Source organism: Oreochromis aureus, linkage group 7, assembly GCF_013358895.1.
Source record: "Oreochromis aureus strain Israel breed Guangdong linkage group 7, ZZ_aureus, whole genome shotgun sequence".
Taxonomy (NCBI): Eukaryota; Metazoa; Chordata; class Actinopteri; order Cichliformes; family Cichlidae; genus Oreochromis; species Oreochromis aureus.
The window spans coordinates 21,803,202-21,820,767 of NC_052948.1; the positions used below are offsets into that span (position 1 = coordinate 21,803,202).

General features: G+C 40.9%; 1 protein-coding gene across 7 annotated transcripts in view; it reads left to right on the forward strand.

Moving 5' to 3' along the window:
• Window positions 1-17,566, forward strand: part of LOC116330462 (unconventional myosin-IXAa-like) — a 148,975-nt gene that overhangs the window by 91,047 nt on the left and 40,362 nt on the right. For all 7 annotated transcript variants that reach the window (XM_039614970.1, XM_039614973.1, XM_039614974.1 and 4 more), the window contains 3 exons: window positions 4,518-4,607; window positions 11,893-12,009; window positions 13,440-13,574. In XM_039614970.1, the coding sequence (XP_039470904.1) occupies window positions 4,518-4,607; window positions 11,893-12,009; window positions 13,440-13,574 (342 nt within the window). The remainder of the gene's footprint in view (window positions 1-4,517; window positions 4,608-11,892; window positions 12,010-13,439; window positions 13,575-17,566) is intronic.

A 17,566-nucleotide genomic window follows, 5' to 3' on the forward strand; every position in this document is an offset into this window, starting at 1 on the left:
TTATTTGGATGTCTGTTATTTGATGCAGAGCCTCTGGCTGTCTGTCTCTTGGGTCTTATAAGACATTCTTAAAAAGCCATGAAGAAAGAGAAGGAAAGAAAGAAAGCACAGTGCTGACCTGAAAGAAGGGGTCATAATGAATCCCTGTTTTGAGTGGATCTTAAGCATTAACATTTGTGGTGAGATGCAATCTTTTGGTTGGATGATGGGAAAATATTATCATTTATTATGTGACCATTGAATCAGATAGGCCGAGAAGTTTAAAGACTGTGACAGATTAGGTGATCTAAGAGTTTACATTTAAATATTACTTGTAGTTTTATTTAATGTACACAGTCTAGAAAACTAGCAGGACCTGCTGGGAATCAAGATTGAGTTTGAATATTTACCCTTTGAAGCTTGGCAGTAGAACTACAAACTCCTTGATGTGCCTATGATTTAGATATTGATATACTGAATTAGTATGACCTATGCAAATTGGTGATGTTGTTTCATCCTTGCAAACTTAGCTTTATGCTAAGAATCTGAATGAGTGTCTAGACTAGAGACAGGCACCATCAAAACTCCTTAGCACTTATGTTTTATTGATGGTGCATGGTTTTACTTTAAGGCACTGTGTGAGAGAGTCTGTTAAATGGTTAAAGAGGTTGTTCGGGTCAGCTGAAGGGAGTCTCATGTTGAGTCATGTGAGGCTAGGACTGCTTGAAGGCAAACTCTGGCTCTAAATGAGTCCTAATTTGCATGAATATCCAGCGTTTGATGTGTAAAATGGTTTCGGACAGGATGAGGTATGTTTACTGCTGCACTCGCTGCTGCCGTGGCATATTAATGCAAAGCACCTTTCAAAGAGAACAGAGTGTGGATTGATACACAAATGGGAATAAAACCAACTGCCACTTCCTGTTTCCTGTGGAGGTGAAACGGGAAGAGGAAGTAGAGCTCGTACAGGCTGATGTACAGTTGACAGACTGGATCCTCTGAGGTCTGGAGTTGAGTGATTTGACCTAGCCAGAAACATTTCTGTGCAAACTGGAAACCAGCTTACAGAGAGAAGCTTTCTGTCTGAATAAATGCACTAAAGCCTGAAACTGCTGATGGTAATTGAATGCTAAAAACAGTTTATCTTTTCTCTTTTTTTTCTTTTTCTTCTTTATTTTAGACATTTGCTATTTATTTTGCTTTTTAATTGCTGCATTTATTTTTGAATATGAAAACCAGCTGTCTAACTTTAGCGTTCTGCCCTTATAATAACCAGATGCCACAGTTTATTCTTATATCTGATGTTAACTTACTAACAGCATCAGATATTAATCCACTCTGGACATTTACGATAAGAGGATAGATATCTTTTATTGACTCCAGTAGGGAAACTAATTTTCTGCATTTAACTCATCCTTCTGTAAGTACAAGGAGCAGTGAGATCAACTCCAGATGTAAGCTATTGTCTTGGTCGCAGTAACAGAAGACTCAACCTTGCATGTTTTTGCTGGCAGGCCAACCTGGGGCTCCTGGAGGAAACCCGCGCCAGCATGAGGTGAACATGCAAACTGCAAAGAGAGGGGCCCTGTAAGCATCCAGGACCCTTTTTCAAACCCAAAGCAGCTATCGTGCTGTTTTGGGTTTTGACATATAATAAAAAGATCTCCATTAGGACACAGATGGGCTACCAGGTGTCACTTTTAGCCCAGTTCAAACGATCTTTGAACCACGATAGTGTGTCTGCACAGGAGAAAACGTATGTGAGATGCAAGGTACTGCGTTACTGTGTGTTTCTCCAGGCATTTGATTACAAAGAGTGAAGCATTCTGGGTATCCAACAATGTGTGCAGTCTTTCAATAAACAGGACGTAGCTTGATGGGGAGAACTCTCTGTGTAGTGGACCTGGACAGATCAAAAAAGGCAGTGGCTGCAGCTTCTTAAATTGTGTCTTCTCAGCAGGATGCTAAAGTACCAATAATAGCCAAGTCACCACAGACTGGTTGGTTCACACATTTTTGACACTGCCTACAACAGGTTGACGATGGCCTACAAAGCTTTGCATATTATTAATGCAAAATCACACCGTCAATTTAGACATTAATGGTGATAAACAGTGTTGACAGGGAAAGGCCAAAGTCCTCCCAAAACAGACCTGGGCCACCTCCTGCCCTGTGAGTGTCCCTCACAAGCCCGCCACACATCAACAGGAAGTCAGGACTCAAACCTAAATCTTGCAGTTGTCTTGTTTCGGTTGCCAATTACTCTTTCATACACCCCCCATCAGAAATGCTGTTTCAGGGGGAAATCACAATATAACTTTGTTGCTTTTATTTTGAAGGCTACTGAAAGTTTTCTTTACACTCATGCATCTGCAGCCTCACTGTGGAAGCAATGGAACTGACTTTTATGAAAGTTTTCTAGCCCCAACAGGCTTCAGCTGACACAGATACACACACACACACACACACACACACACACACACACACACACACACACACACACACACACACACACACAAAAGATAGATTGATGCAGAATGCAGAGTTTTTAACAACACATAAACCGCTAAGTATTCATTTACTGAAGTCAGGTAAAGCCATCTGCTTGGTTTGTGGAGAGCAGATTACCGTGTTTAAGTATTACAATTTGAATTATCATTATGAGACTAAACATTCAGAGAAATACAAGAACTTGACAGATGCAGAGTGGAAACACATATTTGAACCTTTACTAGCAAAGCTGCTATGGAGTATGGAGCTATGGGACCTGAGAGCAGGAGTTTTGAGAGTTTTGAGAGAAGAATGGCAAAAACAGTACAAAGATCTCTGATGAGAGAGAGAATAGAAGGCACACTTACCTGTGGCTGTACTACAGTAGCAAGTGCATATGCCCACCACCTTCACAGCTGAAACTTGTGTGAACCTCTGCTGTGCAGATGCAATATCACTTGCTCATATTTTCCTATAGAGTTCTATTCAGGATTCTTTGTGTGCAATGTCTCTGGATCAGGCAGCTCTGCTGTGTTTGCTTTTACCATTTGTCCTCACTAGGATCTAAAGGTGCTCCGAAAAAAGTTTGACTTCCATGCAGAATCACTGGCCCCAAACTGGAGCTTACAAACTTCTGATTATTAGAGTATTAAGAGCTGTGATCATGACAGAGCATCACGCCTGTCACCAAGCAACTAATACATGGAAATGTACCAGCTAAAGACCAATCACTGCGCTGCAGAATAGGCTTTGCTCTTTGTGGAGGGATTACCAGGCAGTGTGAAATGAAGTCTGATTATGCCCCCCGCTCCCCACCAACCCACTCACTGCACAGATGACTTCTCCCCCCCCTCCAAATTTATGTCAAAGCATTTACAAAAGAGGCCACTGACAAAAATAGATCCATAATGGTATTAACTATAACATTAACACCCTCGCTCTTTAAACATGAAGACATCAGGCAGTCTTGTGATGGCTTGTTCTCACATGTATTCTCACACACACACACACACACACACACAGTCTCAGGAGCAGCTGTTCGGCCCACGCCCATAATCCCTGTAGATGGAGGAGATGTGTGCAGTGACACCTGCTTCTCCCAGTGTGGCCCTGTCATCGCTGGTTTGTCTGGGGCCATTTTTAGACTGCGCACAAACTCGCATGGAAAGTCATATAGTACTGTACTGAATGTCATGTGTGCTGCTTTTGTGTCAGCTACGTTGGTTAAAAGCTGCAGAGATGACAGAATTAAGGTCAGCTAAGTACATACAGACATTATGTGGCAACACTGCAACTGAATCAAACAATCATCCGCATATAGGTAATAGAACCAAATGGGATTGTCTGTTTTTGACTTTCTGACATTTCATCAAATGAATGAAAGAGTACCGATTGGGTAAACTTATGAATTAGCTGCATAGTGATGCAGTGGTTAGCTTTGTAACCTCACAGCAAGAAGGTCATCAGTTTGAACCTCCCGGCCTGCTGGAGCTGAGTGTGTATGTTCTCCCTGAGCCGTGTGGGTTTCCTCTGGGTACTCCAGTTTCCTCCCACAGTCCAAAGACACCGCTGGTTCCAAACTGTCCGCGGTTGTATGAATGCTGTGTGAATGTATGGCAAAATGTGGCTTTAAAGGTCTGTAATAAATACCACGAGGGACATATTGGTGAAACATGCCCAATGACTAAGTTTAAAAGGCCTTTATTCTGTGTACCTAGTGCAACTGTAGGAAACATAGTTAGTCACCATATCTCTGCTCCCATATCTTTGCAATCTGTCTCCTGTAAATCCCCCCAGCTTCGCTGAATGTCTTATTTCATTAGTCTCCTAATCAGTGCTATCACCATTATTGCCTAAACTGTAAAATAAACAGTAAATCTCATTTCAGGTGACGTTTTACTGATAGAGTAGAAGTGATCCTGTGTTATAACTATTGTGGGTGATATCCCTTTGTCATCACTGATTATTTGTTGATAAGTCCAGGAGTGCGTGTCCTGATGTCTTCCTTGAAAATGACACTTTTATTCTTGCTTTTCTCTTGTGCACAGGTGAAGGAGGAGATGCTTCTTGAAGCACTGACAACCAGGAAGACGGTGACTGTTGGAGAAAGGCTCATAGTGCCCTACAAGCTTGCAGAGGTAACCACACCACATCACATAGCAGAGTGAGACACGTGCCCCAAATACAGTGGCTTTGTCTCACCGTCTAAAGCTGCTAAATCTTCTATGAACCTCTAGTCCTTCGGTGCCACAACACATTTAACAAAATGCAGAAAAAAAATATTCGTCTGTTCTGCTTCTTGATGGTGCTGCTGTGTGGTGTGGTGTCAGCAGGAGCGTGGCTTCATCACATTCCAGTGAGTCTCAGGAAAAGCACGTTGTTGCTGAACATTTTGTTTTGAAGTGCGTCATCTGTACGGGAGATTCTTTGTTTGTGTTTGCTTGCTTTGGAGTTTGTCTGGGGAGTTTGTTGTGGCATTCTCTTTTGATAGGGGTCTTCCTCTGCAACTTCCTGTTTCCTGTTAAGCCAAGCAATGGCAGTTTGAGTTAACCGTGTCCGCTAGACTCGCAGTCTGAAGAATTTACCTCTTTGCTGCCTCTTTTGACCTAGATAAACTCCACTGAAGGGCATCAGAGTGCTGCTGAATATTAATATTCAGTGAATTTTGCTTATCTCTCCCTCCAAGCTCAGCAAAGCACTGCATAGTCCTGCTCTGTGCTTGTGGCTTCAGGGCCTTTTGTCTGAGGAAGGAAATGCTACACATTGATTGCCTGTAACCCCGTTAAGCTCCACCTCTCCATCTGATCCACAGCCTAGTTTCACCCAACAATGGTTGTTCCCACTCTCCCACACCCCCGTTGCTTCAGTCATGTGTTCTTGTCTTAGGAATGTGCAACCTCCACTGGAATATACAGCACAGAGGCCAGAAACACGATCCTGCTTCAGTCTGTTTGTCTGTCTCTTTCTCCTCCAGTCGCACATGTTTCAAAGCATAAATTCACTTATTTTTGGACTGGCTGTGTGAGACAGGCTCAGACGATGTGATCAGAATTCTATTCCTGGGTTAGAGCCGCATTTCTGATTAAATGATGTTCGAAGGCTTCTGGTGTTTTGCCACGAATCTCCCTCTGTCCTTGTTGAGGTGGTCTGATCTCGAGAAGAGCAAGAGATAAAAGGATTCATGGGTACCTGCAGAAACCTTCAGGTACTATGTCATCTGTGGAGGAAGTGGTAAAGAAAGAAAAACATATAATAATAACATATATAACATGTTACTTTTAATTTGTGCCAACATGTATGCAGTCCATGGAGACAGGGCAGTATCTTTGTTAGTAGACTTGGTTTATTGCTCTAATTCAGATTGCGTACAGAACATTGTTATCTATCAAGTAGCAGCACATAATAGATAATGATTACGACTTCGCACTATATATGTAGACCACAAACATATTTTATTAAAAATATTTTTTTAAAAACAATATTAAAATGTTTCATAATGATGAAATTAACATTTAACATTAGATTAACATTTCAAGGATACATATATAAATAAGGGACCAGTTTGGGCAAACTGGTGGACTTCATGCTAGCTTTAACTCTTTCCCCCATAAAGATGACGTTTAAAGATCTCCCCTGCGGAGTTTTGACACCTCAGTTTATGTCAATAAAGACGTGGCTTGATGGCCATTAGAATAGTTTCTTGGTTTTTCCAGGGGTAGCTGCACGGGCAGGGACCACCCTCACTAACTAACTAAGAAACCACTCAGTTCAGAAAAAATGCTTCAAGGGTTACTCCTCGTAGCCTTTCAGGAGGTAAAGAGTTCAGTTTAGCTTTTAGCTAGCTTTACATGGATGTTGCTGCAAATGCACTGTGTCTTTCAGCCTGGCCTCTGTAGGGGAATGCCCATATTAGGGAGATCTACTCTTCTAGTATCGCACAGAGCCAAGAGCAGAAAAAAACTGTCTGAAAACATGCGTTTAGAGTCTGAAGCCTGAGGTTTTGGCTCATGGGGTTTGTTTGTCCTCATTATTTGAACGTTTGGCCACATTCAAGATGGGCATCCTCAGCTGTAACAGTATATGTGTCACAGTGAATAAGGAAAAGTATAATGGATCCACCATAAGCATTATAACAGCGATCCTTAATTCAGCCTTTAACCTAAATCAAATGCCAGAAGCCATGCCATTTCCCGCGTGTCATCCCCGCACACTCTTTCCCCAGTTTCGTGTCCACTCATTGCGGCATCAGTAAAGGCATAATGCCAGAAGATCACACTCCACGTAAAATTAGAAGTGAAAACCTGCCCCGATCTGACCGAGGGTCGTGGGAGCGAGTCGAGGCCACCTGTGGAATCCATAACACGCCTGTTTTTATACAAAGGAAATGTGGAAAAAAGAACCTGGCAAATGTTGCTGGTTCTTCTCAGAAATGATTTCTTCCTGCTTGGATAAGAAAGGTTGAGAAAATGTGCTAGGCAGCTGTCCCATCCACCCGCAGTGGAGGTGGGGAAATTTGGATGAGGTGTTCGACCTGCTGAACCTCAGTGAGCTGGGGATTGGAAGATGTTGGTTTTCTAACTTTATCGCAGACAGTCCTGAACCCGAGTGGACGATGTCTGGCTGAATCATGTAGCTTTTACAGACCACTTGGGGTTTATCATGGAGGAATAATGAGAGTAAAAGTAAAACCCAGCTCAAGCAGGAAGATTGTGCTTGGCAGCTATTGTTCTGTCATTCAAGCTTCCTCAAGGAGATCAAAGAAGTTACTACTACTACTTACTACTCTTACTACATAAGCTGGCTGTGCAACAAATAGAGAAATAGTGCAAGTACTGTTCGTCATGTCTAGACTAAATGTTAAAGTTTCACATTCAAAAATGTGTTTTGGACATTGTTACTTAACATGCATATTCAGAGTTTGACAGATTGTTTTCAGATTCTTTTGCTTAAAGTAGAACATTTCTTTCAGCAGAAATCTGTTTTGAGCTGCAGATTTTCTTAGTTGTACGTAGTTTAAACATAGTTTAAAAGCCAGTCACACAAAAAGGTAACTCACACAAGTTTGATGTGGAAATTTGAAGCCTGCATTGAGCAGTATCTCAGTAACATTTCAACCATTTTTATATATACATTAGCTGTCAGACATAAGCTATTAGTGAAAGCAGGATATTCTTTACGTTCTTTAAGTTGTGAAACGTAAAGAAAAAAGGGTTGTTGATCAAGAATATGGTGTCATAAAGAGGGGGTACGGTCATCTCAGGCACACAGGCCACCTGCTGCTCAAAAATACTGTTTTGTAACAAAAGAAATAAAGAAAAAAGATTTTGTTTGACGTCAAGGCTCCAGTCCAACCACGACCCTCAATTGGATGAGCAGAAAAAAATGAATGGACTGGCATCACTTTATTAAATAGCTGTTATTATAGATATCCGTTGTTATCCAAGCTGGATGCGCATAACTTTGACCCCTGTGTGGTTTAGTCTGGGTTTAGACTCAGACCTGGAGAAGCGAGTGTGTACGTGTGTGAGATCTTGATTGCGTGCATGTGTGTGTGTCTGTAAGCATGCGTGACTCCATGCTGGTCATGATAAGGCAAGCGCTTTGACAATTTTGATGTGGCTACAGATTATTTGACTGTACCATTTCCTTCTTCCTGTTTGAAAGACCGACATATGGAAAGGGAAGTGTATGTGCGGGGATCAGGCGTTGATGGTGGGGAATAATCAGACCCTCATTCAAATAGGTTCCATTCATACACGAAGCGTCACTTTATGTTAATTTCAAAGTGATTTAAGCTATATGATGATGAGAAGTATAAAGCCACTCCCCTGTTGGTGATGGATTGTAAAATGCATCACAAACACCCAGTAAACATACATATATGGGCACTGACACAGATAACAAGTACATAAATGCAGATTAAAAACATATGCTCACTGGCATATTGTGGTGGAATACCTAGATAAAACATCCTGCAGTGAGGAAGCTAGCAGGCCACGTGCAGTGTGAGCTCATGCTGGTGTTTCACGCCTCCTGTGGTTTTTCAAGGAGGAGGAACGAGAGAAAGAGATGGAGACAGAGAAAACAACAAGTTCCCCTTCCAGGGCTTTATAATCAGAAACACCAGCTAAGACCCAGTTTAACAGTCCGTATTGCTGCACTTTACAAAAGCCTCCGATAAAGTCCTGCTAATTATTTCATCTGTTGCTTGGGTGGGCATTGAGTGAAACATTTTCTACGCATTTGCTTCCAGCCACGTTCCCTTCTAGTTCCTAACTTGTCCCATTTTTATGAATAATTAAACGACATGGCAAAATACAGAGACGACACGTGCTCAGTGGGCATGTCAAATGTTCACTTCAGATCTGCCAATCCCAAGTTCCTGCTGCAGCAATTAAATTGTGATTCTTTTTGTATTATTCATATCAATCTTACATAAGTCTGTGGGCACGGAGACGTCACAGGCCTTCCTGCTAAAAATATCACAAGCAATCAATAATGTAAAGGAGAGGAGGCAGCTTTTAAAAATGCACGTTTTTGCTTCATCATAGCGGTTTGCTGCAAGGCTTTCAGTCCCTAGCGCATCTGCGTTGGAGTGCTCGGCCTCTGCAGTTGTTAAAATCGTGGTTAGAAAAGGCCCCCCAAACTTTTAGTAGAAACTATCACCTCTTATGGTTTCAGCTAGCCCACAGATATCAACAACAAGTGTATGATCTGAGAGGAGAACGCTAACATAGCAGCAAAGCAAAAAGACACACTCAGAGACCAAACACCCTTGCTGAGAGAAACATGGCCTCCTTTGGACGAACACCTAGCTAACCCGTGGACCTGCACCAGCAGTTATTTTACTTCTTGCTGCTCGAAGGCAATGAATATCATTGATATTCTGAAGACAGTGGATCGCCTTGTTCCTCCTAATTGCTACGTAGCAAGCTGCTATAGTTAGCTAACAATACTGGTAGCTTTCTGATGTATCCACATTCTGCATATAACTGTTATAGGACTAAATCTGCATGTGTTGGAATACTGAGTGTCCAGATCCTGCTGTCCTGCTGGTCTATCTGCCAGAATCTAGTTTTTATCTCAATAAGTCCTTAGCTAGTCTGGTATTAGTACATCCCATCACAATGTAGGTTGAAGGGATTTTTAACTCTCAGCTGTAAAAGACTGATGGGGTATTGTGATCACCCGGACACCCCAGGGGAGTGGCTGTAGCTCAGGAGGTAGAGCAGATCATTGGTTGGTGGTTCGATCATGTCAGTCTGCCTGCCAGGAATGTTTGGGGTTCGTATCTTGCCCAAGGATATTTGGGCTGCTCTCTGATGCATCCACTGTGTATGAATGTTACATAGAAAGCACTTAAGCATGTTGTATCCATCACTTTATAGAACATGAGAGTAGAAAAGCACTGTATAAGAATGGTATAATGAACTGGTTCTGCTGAAGGTTTCTTCCTGTTAAAAGGAGTTTTTCCTCACCACTGTCACTAAGTGCCTGCTCATAGGGGGTCATCTGATTGTTGGGGTTTTCTCTTAATTAATGTAGGGTCTTTACCTTACAATATAAAGCACCTTGAGGCAACTTATTTTTTAGGCATTATATATATTGAATTGTGAAGTTAACTGACTTGAATTGAATTCTGATGTTGGCAGGATTACAACAACACAGCTGATTCTGTGATTCTTTTTGATTGTCCTTTAGATGAAATCCTTTCTGATTGGATCACACTTAGCAGTCTTTTCAGATTGGGGTATTGCACAAATATTTTGGGGTTCCTGGCATAAAAATATTTGACCTAGCTGAAGCAGATTTCCTTTGTCTCATTACACTCCCTGTTCAATCATAACACTTATTCGTGCCAGAGAACATGCTCTGGTGTCCAAGTCAGGTCTGCTTATGTTAGCTTAGCATGATTTTCATCATCTCTAAAGAGAAAGAATAGTTGCTGTTTTGCTCATTGAGGCGTGGTGGGTTGGGGTTTTTTAATGGATCACAAAGTGAACTATAAAAAATGTTGTCCAAATACTAATCTGTAGGTCTGGAGATACTTAAGGCTCTGGCTCATGACTGAAAACTCCAAAAGTATTACAGCACTGTGCACAGCAAGCCTACAAAACATAAGACCACTAACTCTGAGCAGACAGGGAACTTAAACAGGGGCTCTGTTTGCCCTTTAAATACAAAGTGGCTGTTGTTATACTGCTTAACAGTTTATTCATAACAGGAGCCTCGGGTACATTGCCATTTCTAAGTTACAGTAGCACAGCCACTGATAGGCTGTTAACGTTGATGGTAACTTACTCAAGCAAGTAGCTCGATTATTTTTCCTTAAGCAACTGCTGATTGTTGACTGCTGGTTCTTTTCAGCTGCCTGTTGCTGTAATTATACATCCTGATGCTTTGATGCCTAAAAATAAAATAAGCATGTTATACATTAATGGAACAAAGGTTATTAATTTAGGTTTGAAATAAGAGGATTGATCATCACTTGCATGTCTGTAACATTAAATCACTCATACTGTAAACTGTAAAGCTGCTACGCTGGTCATTTTAAACCACTTCAAGGTCACTTCAAATTACTCAACTGTAAATTGGAAACTTTATTGATCCTTTTTAATCTAATTTTAAAGTGTATATTTATTCATTTTACCTTTACCTTAGTCTTTAGTGTATATTTATTTCTTATTCTTCTTATATTTATTGTTGTTTTTTGCACTGAATGGAACTGGAGCCTTGTCGTCTCATCTCTCTATATACTGTACTGTATGTAGCAGAGATGACAATAAAGTTTACTTTGACTTTGATTATGCTTAGGATCAATGCTAGCAACTAGAAAAAAACTAGCAATGCATTGCAAAAACACAATGCCAGTCACCTCTTACCTCCCTGCTCAACTAAATCTTGATCATATACACTTAGTGTCCACTATATTTGGTAGTATCAGGTTGGATCTCTGGTTACGTTTTGTGGTATGTAGATTATTCTTGCAGTCAGGCTAACTTCTTTCCTGTGCTTTGAGTCTTTAGGCAGATCAAAGTTAGTGTTTGAATAAATGTTTGGCTGTTTTCAGAAAAATCTGGATGAGGTTTTTGTTGCAGCCAAATTATGAGCAGTTTTTGATTTAAAACACCATCCACTGATTCGTTTTTCTCCATTGCTTTTTTGTCTGTTTAATCTCTTCCATCAAATGTTTCAGCTGCAGCAGGAGTTTATTAGAACTTTTTCTCTGCCCACTTTACACATTTAACATGACAATTATCCAGTCTCAATAACAACAGAACAAGTGAAAAAAAAAGCTAAAAAAGTTACTTCAGCAAGACTGTGAGTGAAAGCGATAAACATCCACAGAGCTAGCATCTGTTTCAGATTACAAAATCCATATGTTTTTGATCACGTTGTTTGTCTGTGTGTGTTTGTGTGTAGGCGGGCACAGTGAGGGACTCCATGGCCAAGTCACTGTACAGCGCGCTGTTTGACTGGATTGTGTTCAGGACCAACCATGCCCTGCTGAACAACAAGGACCTGGAGGACAGTTCAAAGGTAGGAATGAAAACGCACTCCACAAACACAGAATCAGAACCTTTAACAAGGTCTACAGGTCTAATATAAACCTGATATCTCTGATTAGTTTACCTTTCCTCCCAGTATTGCCATCTTGATTTTACCTGTGTTGTCTGTGTGTGTGTGTGTGTGTCCAAGTGTCCAAATAAAATGATCTCCCTCAAAATTCATATCGGAAATATCCTTCAAACCTTGTCATTAATAATATTAATTAGGTTACACCACTGGCTCATACCCTTAAATGGAACAGAGTTGTTATGAACTGTAGTAATTAAACCTGATTTTAGTACTATTATTAAACATAATAACAACTGAGTAAATATTGGCCATGTTGTTCTTTCTTCTATTTCTGTTGCCTTTTATTCCTAGAGGCAGAGGGTGTGATATGTGTGTGTATACAAGTGTGTGTATGTGTGTATACAAGTGTGTGTGTGTGTGTGTGTGTGTGTGTGTGTGTGTGTGTGTGTGTGTTGGATTGGCAGCTGGCAAGCCAAACCCAGTGGGTGCATTGAAGGAATTGGAAAACAGATCGTTCTGTGTGTGTGTGTGTGTGTGTGTGTGTGTGTGTGTGCTAGGAACATTTGGGCAGATGGCATCAAGTTCCCTTCAGCTCGGTTTACCCCCCATGGTCCTCTGATGTCCCAGCACTGTGCCTGTGTGTGTGTGGATGTGTGTACTTGTCTTATTCATATTGTGGGGACATAAATCTATTTACGCAGTCACATTGTGGGAATTTGCCCCTTTCTGTGGGGAAAAACAGTCCACAGGATGTAAATCATTTGATTTTAGGCTGAAGACGTAGTTTAAGGTTCGAGTATTGATGAGCAGTGCTTTAGCCTGCAGGAAATGAATGTAAGTCAATGCAGCGTCCTCTGAAATGGTGAAAACAGGAGTGTGTGTGAGTGCCTCCCTTGGCACTGACATCATCTGTCTGTGTGTTTGTCAGGGGTCGATGAGGTTGCAATTTCCCTCAAGGTCATTGTTCTTATGTTCAGATAACAGATTATATATATATGCCATGTGTTCTCTATGTTTTTTATGCCAAACTATAAAACATGACCCTTCAGAGGGAAATAAAACGCTGCTGAATAACATTCAATTAAATGAGAAGCAGCTTTTACAGTCCATTTCATAATTAAAGGCCTTCTCTGAGTGAATGCCTTCTTTAGATGGTGCATATTAATGATGCATGATGACATGAATCTTACTGACACCCGGGGGGCAAGTGAGAGGCTGGAGCTGCAGCAAGTGGGACGTAAAGGGAAACATCTCTAAATAAAGATGCTTTCGGTCAAAGCATCATGCATTTCTACTCATGTTTACAGTGTTTCAAAAGGAAGAGTCTTCCTTTAAAAAGAAATCGTGCTGATTAAAGAAATCTGAGGTATGCTGTCTGCCTGTTCCACCAGATCCTGTCTATAGGAGTGCTGGACATCTTTGGCTTTGAGGATTATGAGAACAACAGTTTTGAACAGTTCTGTATCAACTTCGCCAACGAACGGCTTCAGCACTATTTCAACCAACACATCTTCAAACTGGAGCAGGTAGAGTAATGTTACTGTTTTTCCTTTCCTTTTCTTTCCTCCAGACAATAATCATTGTGCAGCCGCTGATAACACGTCACTGCATTTTGTCTGTAGCTGGAACTACGATGACGTTAAACACGTGCAAACATTCAAACAGGATCTGCTTCTCCACGTCTGCATATGCACCTCTCAAAGGGGTGAGGTGGAAGGACATTAGTAATTTTATCTGATGTGTGACGCATGGCTTCCTCTTTAGTTGAACCTCTGAATGCAGTATGTTAAAGAGGTGCTAGAAGAAAAGTGCTTTGATGTGCAAAATCAGTGCAGGTTCCTTTTAAGTCAGATGTGTCAGTACATGTGTCAAAGTCTACTTCATTTACAGTCAAACAGCAAGTAAGTAAAGCTTTATTTATGTAGCACCTTTCAAGATATAAAATTGCAAAGTGCTTTACAAGATCCAACAATGCATAAAAAACAAAACAAAATAAGAGAAATTAATAAAAAGCAGATTTAAAAAGATATGTTTTAACTGGCTTTCATAAGAGACCACAGAGTCCACCAGTGTCAAATCCAAAGGAACAGATTTCCAGAGTCTAGGGGCCACTGAACAGAAGGCTCTGTCTCCTTTTGTTTTCAGTTTAGTGTGGGGCACCATCAGCAGGCCCTGATCATAGGACCTCAGGGACCTGCCAGGGACATATGGATGCAGTAGCTCTCTGATATAACCTGGTGCCTGTCTGTGAAAAGCTCTCCAAGTCAATAAAAGAATCTTAAATTCCACTCTGAAATAAACCGGAGCCCAGTGTAGCTGCATCAGGATTGGAGTCCCATTTGAGTCACATTGTGTTGTTTTTTGTCAGAAGCCTGGCAGCAGCACTAAGAGGTATAAGTATCTCCTTTATCCCAGATGTGCATTTTTCTGGCACAAAGATAATTATTTCAGTTTTGTCTTGGTTTAGTTGAAGAAAACTGTCTGCCATCCAGTATTTAACAGTGTCTAGGCTCTTTCATAAACTGTGGAGTTTAAAGATTTCATTTGGGTGAAATTAGGTGTACAACTGAATATCATCTGCATAGCAGTGATAGGAGATGTCCTTACAGGTTAACAGTCTGTGTCCTGGGGGAGCGAATACAATAAAAACAGCAGAGGCCCCAAAACAGAACCATGGGGTACACCAAAATGAACTGGAGGGGGAGATCTGTACTTAAAACTAGCCACAAAAGAAGATCTGTCAGATAGGTATGAAGAGAACCACTCTAAGGCAGATCCTGATACACCAAGGGCAACTGCATCAAAAGCTGAGATCTGGACAGATGCTAGGAAGCATCAGCTGCTAAGTAGTCATCTACAGAACATCCTGGAGATGACAACTAAGGCTGGTTCATTGATTTTTATTGATAACTTGATCATTTTTATTGAAAGGGTGATCATGGGAAACTCTTTAGTTCTTCATGTGGTCTCCTGTCATATATCATCAGCCTTAATCATGCTGGTTGTACTCCTCTGGTGAGCGTGCGTAGTGCTCCTGTGACACTACTGTGAAAGCAGCTGTAATTATGCACTTGGGCTAGGGTAGCACGCACATCTATTAATGTGAAAGGTCAGAGGAAAAAGTGCTGAATACTCAGAACAGGCTGACAGGCTGGGTTAGAGTGCATGAGTCAAGCTGAGCAACGTGGATCCTGACAGCTTAGTGCTGCTAACATAGCTTTGTGCAGGTCGTTGGATTGACTTGTGTACTATTTATGCCTCCTTCTCTTTTACCACTGCTGCATCTCAAAGCAAACTCATCTGCAGCATCAAAAATCCCACATCAGTTACATTATATATTCATGCTGTTTTATTTGGATGCCAACTGCTAACCCACTTAATATCCTGCATGCCGTGTTGTTTCTGTTGTTGTTTCCAAATCACATCGAGTCGACAACAGAACTGAGAAGGAAAAATAGAGAAGGATCATTTAGGGGAGATTATGAGTCTCAAATCAGACGGACTGTGTCAGAGTAGCTGTCAGCTCTCCTCTCCCTCTTGCTGAACACTGATAGGCTGTGGCAATTTAACATGCTAGCTGATGGCTGATGGCGAGGCTAAGAGAGGAAGGGAGTGTGAAAAAAAAAAAAAGAATAATGCCAGCAAACAAGTGCAGTAAACGTCTCTTCAGTCTTAATGAAGATAACAAACCGGCAGTCAGCCAGTGCTAATGGCGCTGTTATCTGTTTCTCACTGTTAGCCCTCAGGCTACACACACATGCAGGATAACATTTTAACCCAGCTAGTATTTTCTACAATTCAGAGGGGAGACTGGCAGGACTGATCAGAATGGATTGCAAAGTAACTTAAAAAATAAGTCTTTATCTGTCTTTCTGAATTGCATCTAACAGCTGATAGAGTGATTTGTTTCTAAAAACTCAGGATGTGATGTTTTTTGCACATTTGACTACCAAATGTCCTCAAATATATAGAGATCTGTGAAAAGAGTATTTTCAAGTATTTGTAATAACTGGCAATGAGTCTTTCACACTGCTGTGGAGAAATTTTGGACAACTCTTATTTGCAGAATTGTCTTAATTCAACCCCATTGGAGATTTTCAAGCATGTATATGTTTAAGGTCATGTCAAAGCATGTCAATTAGATGTAAGGCCATACTTCAACAAGGCCACTCCAAAACTGTCTTTGTTGGGTATTTTGTAGCCTGTCAAATGTGGATTTGCTGGTGTTTTTTGGATTAGTGTCCTGCTGGATAACCCAAGTGCGCTTGAGCTTCAGGTCACAAACTGATGGTCGGACGTTTTCCTTCAGGATAATCTGGTAGAGAGCAGAATTCATGGTTCCATCAATTACAACAGTTCGTTCAGGTCCTGAAGCATCACACTACCACCACCATGTTTGAGTGTTGTCTGATGGTCTTTTTATGAAATAGTTTTATTTTAGATGTAACGTGACTCAAAGCTTCCAAAAAGTTCAGCTTTTGTCTCATCGGTCCACAGAATATTTTCCCGAAGGTCTTGTAGATTGTCGAGATGTTTTTTTGGTAAATGTGAGACCAACCTTTGTGCTCTTTTTGGTCAGCAGTGCTTTGCTCCTACAACTCCCATAGACGCCATTATTTTCCAGTCTCTTTGTTATTGTCGAATCATGAACTCTGACCTTACCTGGGGCAAGACAGGCCTGTAGCTCTTGAGATGTTGTCATTGATGTGTTCTTGGAGTAATTTTGGTAGGCTATCCATTCCTGGGAAAGTTCACGACTATTCCAAGTTTCCTCCATGTGGGCATAATGTCTCTCACTGTGCTTAGCTGGACTTCCAAATCCTTAGAAATGGCTTTGTAACCGTTATCAGACTCATAGTTGTCAATGACTTTGTTTCTCTCCTGTTCTTGCTTTTTGACACCTTTTAGCCTAATTCACTTGATCTATTTAAGTCATTTTTTGATTTAACTGCATTTTGTATTTTTTCAGGTTATTTTTGCCAAATATAAAAAGTTGTTTGGTGGTTTAAAACCTTAAAGTGTTACAAATATGCAAAAAACTAAGAAATTAGGCATGGAAAAAATATGTTTTCATAGCATTGGAGGCCTTAACATATTTCCAGTTAACGCTCTTTGAAAGCAACTATACATAATGTGTTTTTCTGCAGTGCTGCAGTTGAGCTCTATGTATCGTGTAAGAATAAAAGATTACCTTAATTACATAAGTCATCATCTTATTGTCTGTTTGTTTTAAAAGTACAGTAAATTTATTTATTTTTGGACGGTCTGTCACTGATGAATATCTCTGTTTTCTATGGTACTTCCATTTAAAGGCGTGTTCCTCTGTTACATTGAGTTAATAAGAGTCAAAGTGCTCCTGAGATGGCCAGTCTTGCATCAAATATTGTTTCAGCAGAGTTCACGTTTATTATCCTTAATCACCGGTGTCCTCCGAAACTCTGGCTATCATTGAGTTTATTTAACAGAACAACAGCTGAGGTGGTGTTGAGCCCCTCTGAGGGAAGCTGGTAGAGCTTCA